At 55.9% G+C, this 18264-nt stretch overlaps 1 protein-coding gene across 2 annotated transcripts in view; it reads left to right on the forward strand.

Moving 5' to 3' along the window:
* Positions 1 to 17843, forward strand: part of ANKRD11 (ankyrin repeat domain containing 11) — an 80469-nt gene extending 62626 nt beyond the window's left edge. For both annotated transcript variants that reach the window (XM_048958790.1, XM_048958791.1), the window contains exons 5-13: positions 4298 to 4468; positions 5021 to 5224; positions 6235 to 6377; positions 6819 to 6966; positions 7461 to 14170; positions 14972 to 15070; positions 15174 to 15317; positions 15705 to 15797; positions 16818 to 17843. In XM_048958790.1, coding sequence (XP_048814747.1) covers positions 4298 to 4468; positions 5021 to 5224; positions 6235 to 6377; positions 6819 to 6966; positions 7461 to 14170; positions 14972 to 15070; positions 15174 to 15317; positions 15705 to 15797; positions 16818 to 17003 — 7898 coding nt within the window. In that variant the 3' untranslated portion in view covers positions 17004 to 17843. The remainder of the gene's footprint in view (positions 1 to 4297; positions 4469 to 5020; positions 5225 to 6234; positions 6378 to 6818; positions 6967 to 7460; positions 14171 to 14971; positions 15071 to 15173; positions 15318 to 15704; positions 15798 to 16817) is intronic.
* The last annotated feature ends 421 nt before the right edge of the window (positions 17844 to 18264 follow it).

Here is an 18264-nt window from a genome sequence, read left to right on the forward strand (position 1 = left end):
CTTGCAGAGCTCCTGGGAGTGGCAGGACTGGAGCAGGGCTGGTTCCCTGTTGCCAGCAGGTGCTGGTGGCTCCGGGCACAGCCTCCTCCCATGCTTTGGAGGAAGAGGAGCACACTGAGGCAGCTCTGCCCCAATGGAGTCACTGCTGGCTGCTGCCTATGGCTCTTCAGCCTCACTGCAGCTTCAGGGCTTGAGCAGCATCTCTGGACAGGTTATGCACCTTTGCAGGATGGGAGTATGGAGAAGAGGAGATGGTTTGTCCAGATCATACCTAAACCCTGCTATTGCTAGCTGATACCCCAGCTTCAATAAACTGGCTCTTAAAATTGCAGGTGTGGGAGCTGGCCTGTGCTTGTGCCCATGTTGTAGCCATACATTGGTCAGAAGGGACTGCAGGTGCACTGACCTCAGCAGCAGTGCTTCAGAAGCAACTGCTTCCTGAGTACCAGGGAAATTGTAATTCTGAAGCCTTCTGAGGAGGGCTTCTGGTGGGCAGGAGGGCTGTGCGGTGCGAGCAGGGTGTTGTTTCTGCATTACTGCTCCCAGTAGGAGCTGTGGCTGTGTGCAGCCCTGGCTGGGAGCGCTGGGTTGATGCCACGTGTTTGGTAGCACTGTGGCTTTGGATCATGAGATTTCTCAGCAGCACTCAGTGTTTCTGTGTTGTTACAGCCATGCAAGCCGAACCAAATGTCCCCCGCACAGCAGTGGGGGCTTGGCATGGGTCAGGGCATGGGATGGGGAGCAGCGTTCCGTGGTGTCAGAGCTGCGGGCCGCTGTGCTCCAGCAGCATTCCATGTGCGGCTCGGCTCCGGGCTCAGCCTGCAGCGTGACGCCGATCCGAGGTCAGCGATGCGATGAGTCAGAGCCGGCCCAGCCCTTCCCTCCCCACAGCACAGCCCAGCTCTGCTCTGCGCGGCCCCTTGGTCACGGCGTGGGGGTGGCAGTGTGAGGAGGGAGGCACTGCTGCGTCCAGAGCAGCGCCTGTGAACGCGCTCGTTCCTTCTGCGTGGCTCCACTCAGGTGTGTGAAGCTGGGACTCGGGGGCTGTGCCACGCTGAGGCTCGCATTGGTTGGATGATTTCAGCCCTTTTCTTTTTTACTAAAATAGTTGAGAAGCCGTTCTCACCTAGCAACCGGGGAGGAGTGTGTGTGTCAGAGCTGCTCCGCTCCATAGCGCTGCTCAGTGCGGATGGGCTGCAAGCAGCAGCAGCCTTCACATGGCCCTTGGAGCTCCCTGCGTGCAGCAGCCAGCTGGGAGCAGTGCAGAAGGTGTGTGTATGTGTGTGTGTGTGGGGCAGCCACCCCCTGCCCCCCCAGCCCTCCTTAGCATGCAGGGGAGCGGCCACAGCACACCGTGACTCTGCCAAGCATCATCAATGATGGCTTTTTCTTTCATAGAAGAGCTTTTATCGGCGCTGTCTGCGGAGTCTCCTGCCCCCGGCTGCTGGGGGGGGCCTTCCTCCTCCTCCTCCTCTTCCTTCTCCATCTCCTCTTCCTCCTCTTCCTCCTTTTTAGGGCCCCGTGGGAAATGAGAAGTTGGGCCCTGAAAATGGGTCTCTCCTGGAGTTGTCTGTATTTATCACAGAGATGGGCTTCTGACTGAACGCCGGGGTTTCCCCTGCAGCAGCTGGATAGTCAATGGCTGCTCTGCATAGGCACACTGACACCTTTATGGTTGTGCTGTCTGTCCAGCGAGCACAGCTCAGGGAAGCCATGCTGCTTGGGCTACTGGCAACCTGGGGCATGGCACTGAGCCTCTCCCAGCTGAATCCTGCTTCTGGGGATGCTGGGGTTGCAGGGCTCAGGGTGTCAGCTCCGCTTCACCCCTCTGTCCTCCTGCTCTCCCTTTGGCTGCATGCAGGCAGCACCACCGTGTGCTCACCCTGCAGCTGCTGCAGCACACACGCCAGCTCAGTGCTGCAAACGGTGCCTTGCTCCCTGCTGCAAACTCTGCTCTTCTCCCTGCTGCAGCTGCATGCTCCATGCCCACCCACTGCCCTCCTGCCCTGCCCTCAGTGCTGGGCTCCAGGCTGCCCTCGCCGTGCGCCCTCCAAGTGCTGCAGCAGGGATGAGTCACACTTACGCATGCCAAGCTGGGGACTGGGAAAGCAGAGCTTGTGCAGTCTCTCGGGGTGCAATGCAGTCTCCATTGCTGTCTGTGCCATTCTAATTTATTCCTATTGATCTTCTGTTTGCGTGCCTGCACGGTGAATAAACCCGGAACGCCCGACCCGAGAGCGGTGCTGGTTGCTGAGCTGCTCAGCATGAGCTGCAGCTTTGGGAATGGTATTTTTCCTCAGGGTACCACCTTGTAAGCCTGTGCTGTCATGTCAGAGCCGGCTGGGCAGACACTGCCTGCATTACAGGGCACGTGGGAGCAGGGAGCTGCTCCCTGACCAACCCACCTGAACCCGAACGGTTCCCCCACCATTCACTTCTGCCTGTGCTGAGCTCAGAATCGCAGCGTGGTTGGGTTGGAAGGGACCTTAAACATCATGCACGGGACGTTTGGAACCTGGAGCCAAGCTCTGCGTGCAGCTTCCCCTCCTGAACCTGCAACAGCAGTGCTCTGAGCAAAGCTTTCCAGGCTGCCATGGAAGAGGTTGTGGCTGTGGGGCGGGGAGCCCACGTCCTGCAGGCAGCCTGGTGCCAGTGAGTGCTGCACAGCACGCGCTGCCCGGGTTATTTTTATCGTGTCGATCACATGCTTTTTGATGCTAAATGTTCTATGGAGGAGGAGAAACCTCCAACTGCGGAATGAATAGGAGTTGAGGGGCTTGGGGTTGAACTTGATAATGAATTTTTGCAGATCGCAGGCTCGCGCTGACAGCCTGCGGCAGCCAGGTGCCTTAAGGAATGCTGCCCAAAGCACTGCCCCCTTAGTGCTCAGGTGGCAGCGGGTGCAGTGCTGAGGCTTCGTCTGGAGAGAGCACAGTGTGGGTTTGGGATTTCTGGGCTCACGTCACACTTTGCAGCCCCAGTGGGGAGCAGAGGAGCGGGGCTGGGCCCCCGGGGCTGGGCGCAGTGAGGCAGGGCTCACCCCTGTGCTCCGTGTGTGCCAGAAGGAGCGAGGAAGAGAAAAAACAGGAAAGAAACGTTACTTGTTACTGATTCATAGTCCGGGGGAGGAAGGTAGGGCTCTCAGAGCCCGTCAGAGATGTGTGTGTTCTGCTCAGGTGTAAGGTAGAATGTTTGCAAGGAGACGTGTCGCAGTGAAAACAAGGATATTGCCAATATTTTGTCACCTGCCATTGAGAAATAGCACAGATGTGGGGTCCTGGGCTGCTGTCTGCAGGGTGTGCAACCTCCATGCAGGAGGGAGGTGAAATGTGAGCGTAACCCCATGGGACCGGGGCCTCGTGGTGGTGCATTGCCCTGCCTTGGGCCTCCTCCCCGTGCTGTGTCAGGAGCAGGGACTGCTCACCTGCATTTGATAACCTCTGTCACCATCCCTCTGTCCACAGCAGGACCCATCAGTCAGCCAGGCTGCAGGCATGCTGTGCCAGCACTCAGAGGTGGGTGGGAGCAGCGTTGGGTTTTCCACGCCGTGTCTCCTTATGCTTTTTGCAGGGTTAGGACAGTTGCCTGGTAGGAGGCACGCAGCAAGGCTGCTTGGCAAGGAGTCTCCTTGCTGCTCTGCAGATCCGTGTTCTGCCTCCTGCTTGGCTGGCTGCATGAAAGGAAATTGAACTTTGGTTTCCTCAAGTGAGAGCTGCAAGCTTTGGCTTCATCCCTGCAGTGGGGCACGGGTGGCTGCAAGAGCACCAGCATCAGGGGAGGGGCTGCCAGCTCTCCTTGCCTGGGGAAGGGAGTGATATTTGCAAAGAGAAAACGGGAAAAACACTTCAGAAAGCTGTGATCAGGCTTCTTGCCGTGGTGCAGCAGTGGGGTGGTGCAGCAGGCCGAGCTCTGTGTGGTTTGGTGAGCTGGGGTGAGACGGCGGCGCTGCCCAGCTGTCACCCTGCACCTCCGCAGCATTCGTGTTGATCCTGTTAGTGCCTCCAGTTCAGGCTGCTCTGTGGCAGTGGAAGGCTGCACGCAGCCCCTGAAGCACTGTGGCATGAAGTGGAGGCTGCTAGGAGCTGGATGGAATGTCTAGCATGGCAGCACTGGTGGTGCTGGGTCTGTCCTGTTCCATCCCATCCCATCATGGGCAGCAGGAGGGTGACATGAGCCAGGTGCCAGCACCTGCATCAGACACCATCAGGGATGCAGAGCATTGCTGGCACCCTGCTCAGGAAGGAACACGGCTCGCAGTACAGCAGCACTCACTCACTGGTTGTGCTTTGTGTCACAGAAAAGCAGGGTCCAGAGCGGAAGAGGATTAAAAAGGAGCCTGCCACGAGGAAGCCTGGCTTGCTGTTTGGGATGGGCCTTTCAGGAATCCGGGCAGGCTACCCGCTCTCCGAGCGCCAGCAAGTTGCTCTGCTCATGCAGATGACAGCAGAAGAGTCTGCAAACAGCCCAGGTAAGCTCAGGAGCGTGGTTTGTGTGGGTTGAAGCTCACAGCCAGCTGCTGCATACATTCCCCACCCGCTGTGGGGTCTGTGCAGGCGTTGTGCTGTCTGTGCATACCTTGCATCCCACACACAGGTGTTGCAGCCTTAGCCACCGACTCTGTGGTTCATAACCCTAGTCCAGCAGCCCAGGTTGCTCTTACTGGGAAACAGCAGAGAGCTGTGCAGTGCTGAGAGCATTCAGCTGCTGCCCCAGGAAACGCCGCCCTCCAGGGCTGCCGGAGCTCACGTGCACTTGGTAGAAAAGGCACTTCCTCAGGAAGGGAGGTTTTGGGGTGAGGATCTGCACATGCAAGGAGCGTGATTATCTGCAGCGGCTGTGGCAGCCTGCAAGTGCTGCCTGTGCTGCACACACAGGCTTTCCTCTGTCCTTGCAGCAGTTAACTCAGTGCCTGTGGGGAGCGTTTGGGTGGAGAGATGAAAAGCGGTGCAACAGCTCCCTCTAAGGGTTTGGGTCTTCCCATGAACGGCCGTTGGTGACCGTGCTTCTCTCCTCCCTGCAGTTGACACCACACCAAAGCATCCCTCTCAGTCCACAGTTTGTCAGAAGGGAACTCCTAACTCTGCCTCCAAAACCAAAGATAAAGTAAATAAGAGAAACGAGCGAGGGGAGACTCGGCTGCACCGAGCTGCCATCCGCGGGGACGCGCGGCGCATCAAGGAGCTCATCATCGAGGGCGCCGACGTCAACGTGAAGGACTTTGCAGGTGAGCAGACCTGGCAGCAGGAGCTGTGTTGGGTTTTCCACCCAGAGAATGGCTGCTGCCAGAGAAAGCCCTTCCCTCATGTTGAGGGTTTGCTGCAGGTCAAGGGGAGACAATCCCAAATTACAGAATAAGGATTTTGGCTAGAAAAGATGTGGAATCGTCACGCTAGAGCTGTATGGCCGATGCTGCCAGCATCCCGGGGTGCACGTGCTGAACACGGGGTGCCCAGCTGCCCCTGCAGCTTCACTCTTTCTGTTCTCTTTGCACAATTATAAATAGCGGTGCACGTTCCTCCGCCCGTGTGATGAACATCAGTGTGAGACTGAAGCTCTGTGGTGATTAATTCTGGTCACAGGTGCCCCTCTCACTCAGCAGGGAAGGTACTGCAGCGATCTCCCACGGCGCTATCAGCAAAACACCCGGAGCCAGAAGACTTCAAAACAGCGCCTGCTTAAAAATAGCTTGTTTGAACATGATAAAATGCTTCGTTCTGTGCTCTGCAGAGGTTTGTTTGAGAACTGGGGCCGCCGTTACTGTGGAGATGTGCTGTTTGGTGTATCTCAGATCGGGCTCTGTTTTGCAGTGCAGGGCTGCTTGCTTGGAGAGGACAAATTATGTCTGTGAGGTCTGTGCAGAGGATGTTCTGGGGGAGTATCTGCAGCTCAGTGCACTGGTCTGTGTGGCAGCCCTGTTGCTCAAGCTGGAAAGGAAAAGGACTGAAGCCATGCCTTAGAGCATAAAGTTTCCTAATTCCATACCCCAAATTTCACCACTGGTTTTGCTGAGTCTTTACTGTTTCCATCACACGATCTGGGTGCAGCTGAGGAGAGGTGGGGCTGCAGGGGCTCCTGCAGGGCTGCAGTTGTGGGGCAGAGCTGCGGGTCCTGGCGCAGGGCCGGCTGTCCCACCAGGCTTTGTGGCACAGGCAGCAGAGGCAGACAGGAGTTCCTCCTTACTGCCTCCAGCCCCGTGAATGTGATGCCTGGTTCTGAAGGTGTGTTTGCTTGCAGGCTGGACAGCATTGCACGAGGCGTGCAACCGGGGTTACTACGATGTTGCAAAGCAGCTGCTTGCTGCAGGCGCCGAAGTCAACACCAAGGGGTTGGACGACGACACCCCCCTGCACGATGCAGCAAACAACGGGCACTTCAAGGTTGGTTTTTGCTGGTCTTCATGGATTATTTTTTTTAATGACTTTTTTTTTTTTCCTTCAGTCCTTTCAAGCAGCCAGCTGCGCAGACACGAAGATTCTGGGTATTCTGTTATCATTTGCTGCTGATAGCTACATAGCAGGTGGGAGCTCCCTGCGCCATTCCATGGGGCTTTTCTTGTGTAGGAGGAAAGCTCATCCTTTCTGGAACAGGAGGAGAGATTGTGGCCTTGCATCTCATTCTGCTCCTTCCTTCCTTGCCCAAGTTCATCTGTGTTGCTGGGTTTTGTCTCCTTTCTTACCGATATCTGTTAGTGCCACAGGTTTATCCCTGGCAACAGGCTGCTCTCCTGCTTGAAGATGCACCCCCATTCTGTTTTATATCAAAAGCATACAGAAAAAAAAATCTCTATAAACATTTAAAGTCTCGATTTCTGTTTACAGGTGGTGAAATTGTTGTTGCATTATGGAGGGAACCCTCATCAAAGCAACAGGAAGGGAGAGACGCCGTTAAAAGTAGCCAATTCTCCCACCATGGTGAATCTGCTCCTGGGGAAGACGACATACCCCTCCAGCGAAGAGAGCTCAACAGGTGAGGCCAGTTTTGTGCATGTGGTGGTGTTTGTGGCCCACAGCTGTCTGTGAGCACAGAGCTGTTAGGAGAACAGCAAGGTCAGACTCGTCAGAGTGCCCACATGCTGCTGCTGCAGTCTGGAGTCCTTCTGTAGCCATAAGCCCAGCTCAGATGAGTGCAGCCTTGAGCTCCGGGAGCAGTGGCCGTTTGCCCTGGAAGCCCGCACTGAGATGGCTTGCCTGGTGTAATTAAGATACAGGATTGGAATTCATTTGCAGATAAATGGATATCTGACATTAAGATGTGGGTGATGTCCCAGCCCGTGCCTGGATGGGAGGATGGTGGACGTTTCCAGGCTGTGTGCTGCTGTCATGGCTGAGCCAGGTGGGAAGTGCTGCAGGTTTCATTAGCACTAAGTGGAGGAGAGGTTCCCGTCCCACGGGGGGTGTTGGCCTGCACTGTGTGCAGTCATAATCCTCTTCACAGGCCTTAACTTGTTGTTCTCTCTGCAGAGACCTCAGAAGAGGAGGATGCCCCTTCCTTCGCGCCCTCCAGTTCTGTTGATGGCAATAACACAGACTCAGAGTTTGAGAAGGGCCTGAAGCACAAGCCCAAGGCCCAGGAGCCCCCCAAAACCATCACCCCAGTAAAGGATGAGTATGAATTCGATGAGGATGATGAACAGGACCGGGTCCCACCAGTCGACGACAAACATTTGCTGAAAAAGGATTACAGGAAAGAGACTAAAGCCAACAGTTTCATTTCCATACCCAAAATGGAAGTGAAAACTTATACTAAAAATAACACAATTACACCAAAGAAAGCTGCCCACCGCATCCTGTCGGACAGCTCGGACGAGGAGGAGAGCGGCGTCGCTGTGGGGACAGGCGAGAAGCTGCGCCTTTCGACCCACTCAATATTGCCCAGCAGCAAGATCCGGGAGCCTGCCAGCACCAAGGCACCGAAGGAGAAAAGCAAAGTAAAAAAGAAGCGGAAGAAGGAGACGAAAAGCAAAGAGGTTCGGTTTGGCAAAAAAAATGACAAATTTTGTTCCTCTGAATCAGAGAGCGAAAACGTGGAGAGTGAGGAGGATGATAGAGACTCTCTGCAGAGCTCTAGCTGTGTAAAGGACTCCAGGCTAGTGCTAAAGGAATCCTCCTTGTTTAACTCTCTGTCTGCCTCATCGACCTCTTCTCATGGGAGCTTAGGATCCCAGAAACACAATGCTAACCTTACAGAACAGCACTCCAAGCACTGGAGGACGGACAATTGGAAAACCATATCTTCTCCAGCTTGGTCAGATGTCAGCTCCTTGTCGGACTCCACGAGGACGAGGCTGACGAGCGAGTCGGACTACTCGTCTGAGGAGTCGAGCCTGGAGTCGCTAAAGCCAGTCAGGAAGAAACCAGAGCACAAAAAGAAAAACACCTCCCACAGCACTGTTCCTGAGAAAAAGAATTCATTCCATAGCAACGTGGACGGAGCGATCCCGAAGCTGGACAAGGAGGGGAAGGTGGTTAAAAAGCATAAAACGAAGCATAAACATAAAAACAAGGACAAGGGGCAGTGTCCCATCAGCCAAGACATTAAAATAATCAAAACTTTTTCTTTTGAGTTTGAGGACTCTAAGCAAAAGCCTGAGAAAGGCTTGATAGTAGAGACAGAAAATCCAGTCGAAAACAAGTTGAAAGTGTTAAAGCACGAGCGAGAACACTGTAAGAAGGAAGACAAGCTCCCCAAAGGTAAAGCGGAGGAGAAGGACTGGTTGTTTAAAGATGAGACTGGAAAATCCTCTAAAGAGGAGAAATCATTAAGGAAAGTCAAAGATGGCAGTAAAGACCTGAGCAAATCCTTCAGGGAAGGATTGAGTAAATCGGAAAAAGAGAAACCTGTGAAGGAGAAGTCTCCCAAAGAGGAGAAGCCGAGAATACACAAGGAGGAGAGGAAGAAGAAGTCGAAAGACAAGCAGTCCAAATCCGAAAAGAAGAACGAACTGAAGGAGGAGAAAGCTGCTAAGCTTGAGAAAGAAAAATCCTTCAAGGAGGAGAAGGAAAAGTGCAAAAAAGACAAAATGTACAGGGAGGAGTCTGGGTTCGATGAGTTCAATAACAAAGCCCAGTTTCCCGAAAGCGAGGACACCAAGTTCAGCCTTTCGGATGATCAGCAGGAAAGGTGGTTCTCAGACCTGTCTTCTGATTCGTCCTTCGATTTCAAAGGCGAGGATAGCTGGGATTCTCCGGTAACGGATTTCAGGGAGATTAAAAACGACACTGTGGCAAAGCTAATCATAGAGCCAGTGAAAGAGGAAATTAAAGACAAGAAAAAGGAAAACAAGACGAAAGAGAAGAAAGAGTACAGCGAGAAACGCAGCGAAAAGGACTCTTTCTTAAAGAAGAAAGAGAGAGACTACGTGGACAAGAGCTCAGAGAAGAAAAAGGACCAAAGCGACAGGCACAAAGCTGCTCCTGGTTATTTGCCTGAAAAAGATAAGAAGAGGAAGGATTCTGCAGAGGGTGTTAAGGAGAAGAAGGAGAAAGAGACGGGTGAAACCAACAAAGACAGAAAGGATTCCTCTGATGGCTCTAAAGACCGAAAGGAGAGCAAGACGAAGCAGGAGGAGCCGTACCGCGACGACTTCAAGGAGTTCGGCTGCGAGGCGTTCTTCAAGGAGAAGCCTGACGCCGAGTTCAGCGGCAAAGCCCTGGAGAGCTGGGAGAGGCACCACTCCGGGAAGGACAAGGAGAAGAAGGAGGCTTCTGAGAAGGAAAAAAAAGAGAAAGCGAAGCCAGAAAAGTACAAGGAAAAATCCAAAGAGGGCGACAAGGAGAAAAGCGAGAAAGCGGCTCCAGAGAAAATGCCAAAAGACAAAGAGCTGGAAAAGAGCTTCAAAGAGAAGAAGGAAAGCAAGGAGAAATACAAAGATCTACACAGCAAAGACAAAGAGAGGAAAAGTTCCTTCGACCAGGTGAAAGAGAAGAAGGAGAAAAGCTTTTCCACGGACCGAGAAGACTTCTCTGAGAAGAAGGATGAGAAGAAGGGCAAGGAGAAGAGCTGGTACAGCATCGCGGACATCTTCACCGATGAGAGCGAAGACGAGAGGGACGATTACAGCTTGACGGGGTTCAAGGTGGGCGAATCGGTGGGGAGCGAGATGCACCGCCTGGACAGCCTGCAGGAGAAGGACGAGGGTGAGAAGGAGCTGTACGCCGACAAACACCGCAAGCACTCCTCCGAGCGGCAGCACTGCGGGGAGAAACTGAAGGACAAGGAGTCCAAGGAGAAGAAAAAGGACAAGGGAACATCGGAAGGGGGCAAAGAGAAGAAGGAGAAGAACTCCTTCGAAAAACACAAGGAGAAGAAAGACAAGGATTCTTCGGAGAAGTACAAAGACAGGAAAGACAGAACGTCCATCGATTCCAATCAGGAGAAGAAGAACAAGCAGAAGCTGCCGGAAAAGGCTGACAAGAAGCACGCCGGCGACGAGAAGGTGAAAAACAAGCACAAGGAGAAGCTGGATAAGGAGCATTCCAAAGAGAAAAAGTCTTCGAAGGGAGGAGAGCCGGAGAAGAGCCTGCTGGAGAAGCTGGAGGAGGAGGCTCTCAATGACTACAGAGATGACTCCAACGACAAAATCAGCGAGATCTCCTCCGACAGCTTCACGGACAGAGGGCAGGACCCAGGGCTCAGCAGCCTCTTCGAGTCTTCGAATCTCTCTCTTGCAGACGCCTCCGAAGAAAAGTTCAAGGACTCCCTGCCACTGCCCTGCCTGCAGGACAAACTGAAGGAGAAGGAGCGGCACAGACATTCCTCATCCTCCTCAAAAAAGAGTCACGAGAAGGAAAAGGCGAAGAAGGAGAAGACCGAGAAGAAGGAGAAAGCAGACGAGTTCAAGGACTCCAGCAGCAGAAAGGATTCCACTCATTACGAAAAGGATTTCTCTGTGGATGGGGAGGCTTTCAGCGCTTCCTACGGCATGAAGGCAGAGCCTGATGAGGAACCAGAGAAAAGCATTGATTACTTATTTTCTGAGAAGAAAGATAAAAATGATTCTGAAAGAGAGCTGTCAAAGAAGGCGGAAAAAGACAAGACTTACGGTTCCAGCGCCATCAGCACTGCTAAAGAGAAAAAGAAGCGAGATAAACACAAGGAAAAGTGGAAGGAGGAAAAGGAAAAGCACAGAGACAAACATGCAGATGGTTTCTTCAAACATCACAAAGATGAACCAAAGTCAGCACTTAAGGACAAGGACAGTCCTCAAGTTACCGCCTTCAAGGATAAATCGAAGGAGGAAAACCTCAAATTTGGTGAGACCAAACTGAAAGAGAAGCTCAAGGAGAACCAAGAGAAAGACAAATCGGAGTCAATAAAAATAAGCAACGGCAACGAAAAAATAACCCTTTCCAAAGACAGCGGCAAGAAGGATGCCAGGCCGAGGGAGAAGCTGCTGGGGGACGGAGATCTGATGATGACCAGCTTCGAGAGGATGCTGAGCCAGAAAGACCTGGAGATCGAGGAGCGGCACAAACGGCACAAGGAGAGAATGAAACAAATGGAGAAAATGAGGCACAGGTCCGGAGACCCCAAGCTGAAGGACAAAATTAAGAGCTCTGAAGATGTCCGCAAGAGGAGTCTGGATCTGACAGCAAAGAAGCCGTTGGCGCTGGACACGCAGCTCAAGGACAAGAAGCTCAAAGAGCTGGGCCCGCTGACGCCCATCCTGTCGCCGGAGAACAAGGCGCAGCCCAGCACTGGGGCGGACTCCAAGGACTGGATCACGGGCCCGCAGCTGAAGGAGATCCTCCCGGCGTCCCCGAGGCCAGACCAGAACCGGCCCACGGGCGTCCCCACCCCGGCGTCCGTCGTGTCGTGCCCCAGCTACGAGGAGGTGATGCAGACCCCGCGCACGCCCTCGTGCAGCAATGAGGATTACACCGACCTGATGTTTGAGTGCGCGGACTCGCAGCACTCGCTGCCCATATCCACCATGTCCATGAACGCCTGCTCGCCGTCCTTCTTTGACAGGTATGCCAACGTTGCGGGGGCCCTCCCTGAGAACCCGGCTCAGACCCCAACTCGGACCATCCCCTCCTCCAACCTGTACCGCTCCATCTCTGTCGACATCAGAAGGGCGCCCGAGGAAGAGTTCAGTGTCGGAGATAAGTTCTTCAGACAGCAAAGTGTCCCGGCGACCTCAAACTACGACTCTCCGGTGCAGCATTTAATGGAGGAGAAGGTTCCCCTTCCTTCTGTTCCTGCCGAGAAGTTCCAGTGTCTGTCTCCTGGCTATTACTCTCCGGACTATGGGGTTTCTTCGCCCAAGGTGGAAGCCCTGCACTGCCCACCAGCGGCGGTCAGCGGGGTCTCGCAGTCACCTGAAAGTGTCTTTTCTGGTTTACAAGCAAAGTCCTCCCCTTCGCACAGAGATGAGCTTCTGGCTCCCTCGGTAGAAAGTGCTCTTCCCCCTGACCTGGGCATGCCGCTGGACACCACGGAGGAGCAGCAAGCCACCGCCTCCATCATGCCCCCAGAGCCCACCTACCTGCCACCTATTGAAGAGAATAATTTTGGTTCGGCAATGCCAGAACAGACCAGCATGGACTGGGACACCCCTCCTGCCCGGAACCCCGACACGGCAATCCCTCCCAGCCTGATGGCAAACGCAGGCGAGCACTCTGTCGGCTGGTCCATGGGCCCTGAGCTCCTGATGAAATCACCCCAGCAGTTTGCCGAGTCCCCAAAGCCTGCGCTCTGCTCCCTGGAGCCCATCCATCCTACGCCGGTCGCCTTCATCCCCACAGACGCTTCCTACCCCATTTCCCCCATCTCGTACCCACTGTCCGTGTCAGAGCCAGGGCTGGATGAAGTCAAGGAAGACGCTGAGGAGGCGGTACCAGGAGAAATGGCGAATGCTGAGGAGCAGGCACCATACATGTCCCCCACGAGGCTGGACACGTTTTTCACCAGCTGCAAGCCCCTTCCCGAGGAGGCACCCGAGATCCCCGCGGAAGCCCCCAGCGCCCCAGCAGAACCCGAGGCAGAGGTGGTCAGCGTGCCAGAAAACACCTATTTGGAAAACAGCGGCACGGCGCCGGCAAACGGCGAGGAGGCGGTGACGTGGCCAGACCCCTTCACCACCACTGAGGATGAGCTGGACCTCGGCCCCTTCTCGCTGCCTGAGCTCCCGCTGCAGCCCAAGGACGTGGCTGAGGCGGAGGTGGCCGAGGCAGAGCCGGCCGAGGAGGGCACGGCTGCAGCTCCAGAGGCGAGTGCTGGGAGCACAAAGGCCGGCACGGCTGCCACAGCCAGCGGAGAGGCAGAGGAGCCCGCGGCTGTCCCAGCAGCACCCGTCCCACCCACAGACACTGAGCCACCAGCTGAGGAGCAGAAACCTGACGGGGCTGCGCCAGAAGCCACCTCGGAAGCAGCGAGTGGGGCAGAAGAGAAAGGAGGGGAGGAGGCAGAGGCACAGGTGCTCCCAGCTGCCCCGTCAGAGCCTGCCCAGGCTGAGGGCAAAGAGGTGGAGGGTGCACACGACGAGCCGGCCGCCTCCGCTGCAGTGGCGGAGGGCAGCTCCAGTCCTCCTGCAGCCCCCAGCGAGGGCAGCGCTGGCCCTGAGAGCACCACGGGGCGCACCGGGAGCCAGGGCCCTGCCTCACAGCCCGAGGCCCCTCCGGCTCAGGCAGAAGTCGTTGAGCCAGTGCAGAAACCAGTAGCAGAAGCTCCCAAACCCCCGAAAATAGAAGAGATTCCTCAGCGGATTACCAGGAACCGGGCGCAGATGCTCGCCAACCAAAACAAGCAGAACGCCGCGGCTGCCGAGAAGGAATTTCCTGCCGTCCCCGCGCCCACCACCCGCACCAAGGGCCGAGTGACCGAGGAGGACGATTCCCAGGCGCAGCACCCACGGAAGCGCCGCTTCCAGCGCTCCAACCAGCAGCTGCAGCAGCAGATCAACACGTCCACCCAGCAGACCCGTGAGATGATCCAGCAGACCCTGGCAGCTATCGTGGACGCCATCAAACTGGACGACATCGAACCGTACCACAGCGACAGATCCAACCCCTACTTCGAGTACCTCCAGATCAGGAAAAAGATCGAAGAGAAGCGGAAAATCCTCTGCTACATCACTCCCCAGGCTCCGCAGTGCTACGCCGAGTACGTCACCTACACGGGCTCCTACCTGCTGGACGGCAAACCTCTGAGCAAGCTCCACATCCCTGTGGTGAGTCCCCTCTCTTTGCCTGCGGTGTAAAACGCAGCGCTGAGGCTCTGTCCTGTCTGCCAACACAGCCACGTTGTCCCCCAGCACACCTAGAGCACTTCCATGGTGCCCAGCAGTGCCTTTCCTGTACTTCTAGACAGTTCTCACAGTGACAGAGTGAAGCCTTGAGGAGCAGGGGCTGCATGGTAAATGCATCCTCTGAGATGTGCTTTTGCAGAGACCTTAGGCTGTGCTTAAGAGCCTGAGATTTGTTCAGGTTTTAGAGGAGGGTGGTGTGAATGCACAGGATTTGAGGCCAGAAGGCAAGATGGCTTTTAAAGGCAATGCAGTAATGAACCTCAGAGAGTGCAGGATAGCTGCTGCCTTTGTCCACTGAGTGCTGCTGTTTCACCTGCTGACAGCACACAGGATCTGCCTCTGCTGCTCTGCACAAACGTGCTCTGCAGGTGCTTGGCACTGCAGGCAGCAGCTCCAGGATCCTGCAGGAGGAGGTCAGTGCAACTGCCTCCCTCCCTGCTGCAGACAGGGTCAGGTACTCTGGCTATTTCTGCTGCCCATACGACGCAGCCCATGCATCAGTGCTGGTCTGATGAGCTCACACCCCATTTGCCTGCCAGCACTGCCATGGGCATAGCTGAGCCCACACCTGCCTGCTCCTTCCTGTAGCAGTTCAGGGCCCAAGTGCCACAGCCCTGCAGTTCTTGGCTCCTCCAGCAGTGGTGACTCCTGCAGCTCCCTGGGCAGCCCGTGCTGCTGCCTGACCAAAACAGCGTTTCCTAACTGCCCCATTGTGCCCCACAGATCGCCCCACCGCCGTCGCTGGCGGAGCCCCTGAAGGAGCTGTTCAAGCAGCAGGAGGCCGTGCGGGGGAAGCTGCGGCTCCAGCACAGCATCGAGCGGGTAAGGCAGCGCCAGCAGCTCTTGCTGGGGACAGAGCCCTGAATTCCCTTTGCTAAGGGAAACTGAGGTTGCCACGCTCACTGTTGTGTTTGCTCTCTCCCAGGAGAAGCTCATTGTCTCCTGCGAGCAGGAGATCTTGAGGGTGCACTGTCGGGCAGCACGGACTATTGCCAACCAGGCTGTGCCCTTCAGTGCCTGCACCATGCTGCTGGACTCCGAGGTCTACAACATGCCTCTAGAAAATCAGGTCAGTAGTGCCTGCCTGCCGGCACAGGGCTGTCCCTGGGGAGCTGTGCAAGACCCCAAGCAAATGGGTTTATCTGGGTTGAGTTACAGGGAGAGAACCGTTAAAGTAATCTGAACGCTGGCTGGGAAAGCACCGGGCTGCTTCCAGCACACAGGACGTGGGATCCCTTCCTCTGCTCAGAGGGAATTGTGCCGGGTTTGGGAGCTCTGATGCATCTCCTGCACCCACCACACAGCAGGCAGTGTCTGCCTGTCAGGCTGTGCTCCCACGTCCCCCCGCTCTGATCGCAGCGAGCGAGTGCTGTAAGAGGGGTCTGAGCACGGCCTGTTGGACCTTGGAGTGCTGAGAGCAAATAACCCATCTCCCACGTCATTCCTTTTTGCTCAGGGAGACGAAAACAAGTCGGTCAGGGACCGCTTCAACGCACGGCAGTTCATTTCCTGGCTGCAAGACGTGGACGACAAGTACGACCGGATGAAGGTGAGGGCTGTGGGTGCAGCACCAGGCACAGATCCACTGCTCAGCACCATGGGGCACAGCTTTGGGAGCTGCATTCCTGTGGCTTCCAGAAGCTCTGCAGCGAGGCGTGGGGGTTGCTGAGCCAGAACCAGGGGATGGGGACACGTTCTGCTTGGGGCTGCCCGTCTGGCTGCTGCTGCGTTGTCAGCCTAAGCCTCCTGTTCTACTCACCCCCACGGTTGTTCTTGGCTGACTGCAGCAAACTGGGAATTGGGCAGAGTTAAGAGTGCTCTGCGGGGCCCTGGGCAGGCAGACCTGGGGGAGATGTTGATCCATTGGTGACAGAGAGGTGGCAGCTCTGCGTAGGGAGCAGCACCCTGTCAGCCCTGTTACTGACACCATGGGTTCAGAGCTCTGAGTGCTCGTGGCTTCCAAAGCTACTGCACCTCCCAGGCTGCGGAGGGTTGGAGATTCATGATCCTTGAGGTCCCTTCCAACCCTGTGAGGCTCTGTAATAGGAAGATAATAGCAGGGTGGTACAGTCTTTGTCTGCAGCAAATGAGAATAAGCCTAAATACAGCAGCCACAGAGGCAGAAATGAAAGAAAAGAGCTGCTTACCTTTGGAAGGCCTCAGGTAGACAGCAAGAGATGCCCTCACCTCCACTGCCAGCCCTTAAATGAGGTCTGGGAGGGGGATGATCCTGGCTCCAGCCCCTCCATCACTCAGGTTCATTGCTTGCACCTGAGCTCCCCTGGGCTGGCCCTGCCTTCCCACCGGCTGCTCAATCACTGCTCCAGGCTGTAGCCCTGCCCCTGCAGGCTCCCCTGAGCTGCTGTTGGCTCGTGGTGACAGAGAGCGCCCTGAGCTCTGCGTCGCCTCCAGGCCAGGCGGGCGCTCGGTGCCGCGCTGCAGCGCCCTTAACAGCGTGCAGGCAGGGATCCGTTCTGTGGTGGGGGCTCCACAGGAGCATCCCTGTCCTTCCCAAGGGTGCAGCGCCCCCCCCCGGCCCTCACCACCCCTCTGTCCCCTTTTCCTGCAGACGTGCCTGCTGATGCGGCAGCAGCACGAGGCCGCCGCGCTGAACGCGGTGCAGAGGATGGAGTGGCAGCTGAAGGTGCAGGAGTTGGACCCCGCGGGGCACAAATCCCTCTGCGTCAACGAGGTGCCCTCCTTCTACGTGCCGATGGTCGACGTGAACGATGACTTTGTGCTGTTGCCGGCATGACAGTTCTGCACCGGGAGACGTCACTGAACACTGGCACGGACGGAGCCCTCCGAGGTCGGGCGGTCGCGCTCACATTCACCCTTCCCGCTTGCTGATGAATCCCTTGGTCAGAGGAGGAGGAAGCAGCTATCGGCAGAAATACAGCAAAACAGACAAACAACAAACCGATCGGAAACGAAACACAACATTGCACTTTCTTCACAGCGCGGCCCTCGGTGCCGGACTGACGGCGCGGCCCCTCCGTGCCCGGCGGCGGGCGGCAGCAGCGGGCGGAGCTGCAGGAGCTGCTGCCTGGCACAGGGCGGCGCTCTGCGCACGGAGAGGAGACCACGGGGGGGCAGGGGGCGATTTTCTCTTCCATCCCGGGGGTGTCTCCAAAAAAGACTGAGTCGAAAGAACACGAGGAGACCCAACCGGGGACAAAGGACAGCGGTGCCCACGGGCAGCACTGCGGCGCGGGCACGGAGCCCAGCAGAGCCCAGCAGAGCCCGGCGATGGGCAGCGGGAACGCAGAGAAAGGACTTTGCCAACTGTGTTTTTAATGGAGTCAAATCCATGTGGTTTATATATATATATATATTTTTTTTTTCCTTTAATCTTGGGCATTTCGTTTCTCTTTCTGAGAACATAACTTGAAAAACACTACAGAGCCAATACTCATATAAAGAAAAATTGTATCCCATAAATGCTGTACAGTTTTTATATACATTAACAATGTACTTTTGCTGCCTTCTAGATAATTTATTTTGCAACACATTACTGCACAGTTGTAAATAACTTATGTACTGTAACATCACTTTCAGTTATGTGTAAAGAAATAAATAAATTAATTAAAATTACCTTCATCTCTGCGGTCCAGCAGCGCTGCCAGGGGAGCAGCTGAGCCCCACGGAGCCCCTTGCTGTGCCCCCCCGGCACGACGTGCGCCTGCCGGTCCCGGATGCGGCTCTCAGTCAACGCTCCTCTCCTCCTTGTTATTCACGTCCTGAGCCCCGCGGCGGCCTTGCTGCTGCTTCGCCCCCCTCCCACCGTTCAGCCCCCGATCCCGGAGCTGTGGGCATCGCGGGGCTCAGCGCCCCAGCGCGGATACAGAACTTTCCCTTTTCTCCCCTTTCCCCCTCCCTACTTTGCTCCCCGCTTCACCGTTCCCCCTTCGCTGTTTTTCTGCCCCCCCCCCCCGGGACATCGCGCGGCTCCAAACGCCCCGAACCGAACTTCTGTCCTTCGGGGGCGGGCGGTGGAGCAGAGCCCGGCCCAGGGG

The sequence above is a fragment of the Lagopus muta genome, chromosome 12 (assembly GCF_023343835.1).
Source record: "Lagopus muta isolate bLagMut1 chromosome 12, bLagMut1 primary, whole genome shotgun sequence".
In the NCBI taxonomy this organism is placed as follows: domain Eukaryota; kingdom Metazoa; phylum Chordata; class Aves; order Galliformes; family Phasianidae; genus Lagopus; species Lagopus muta.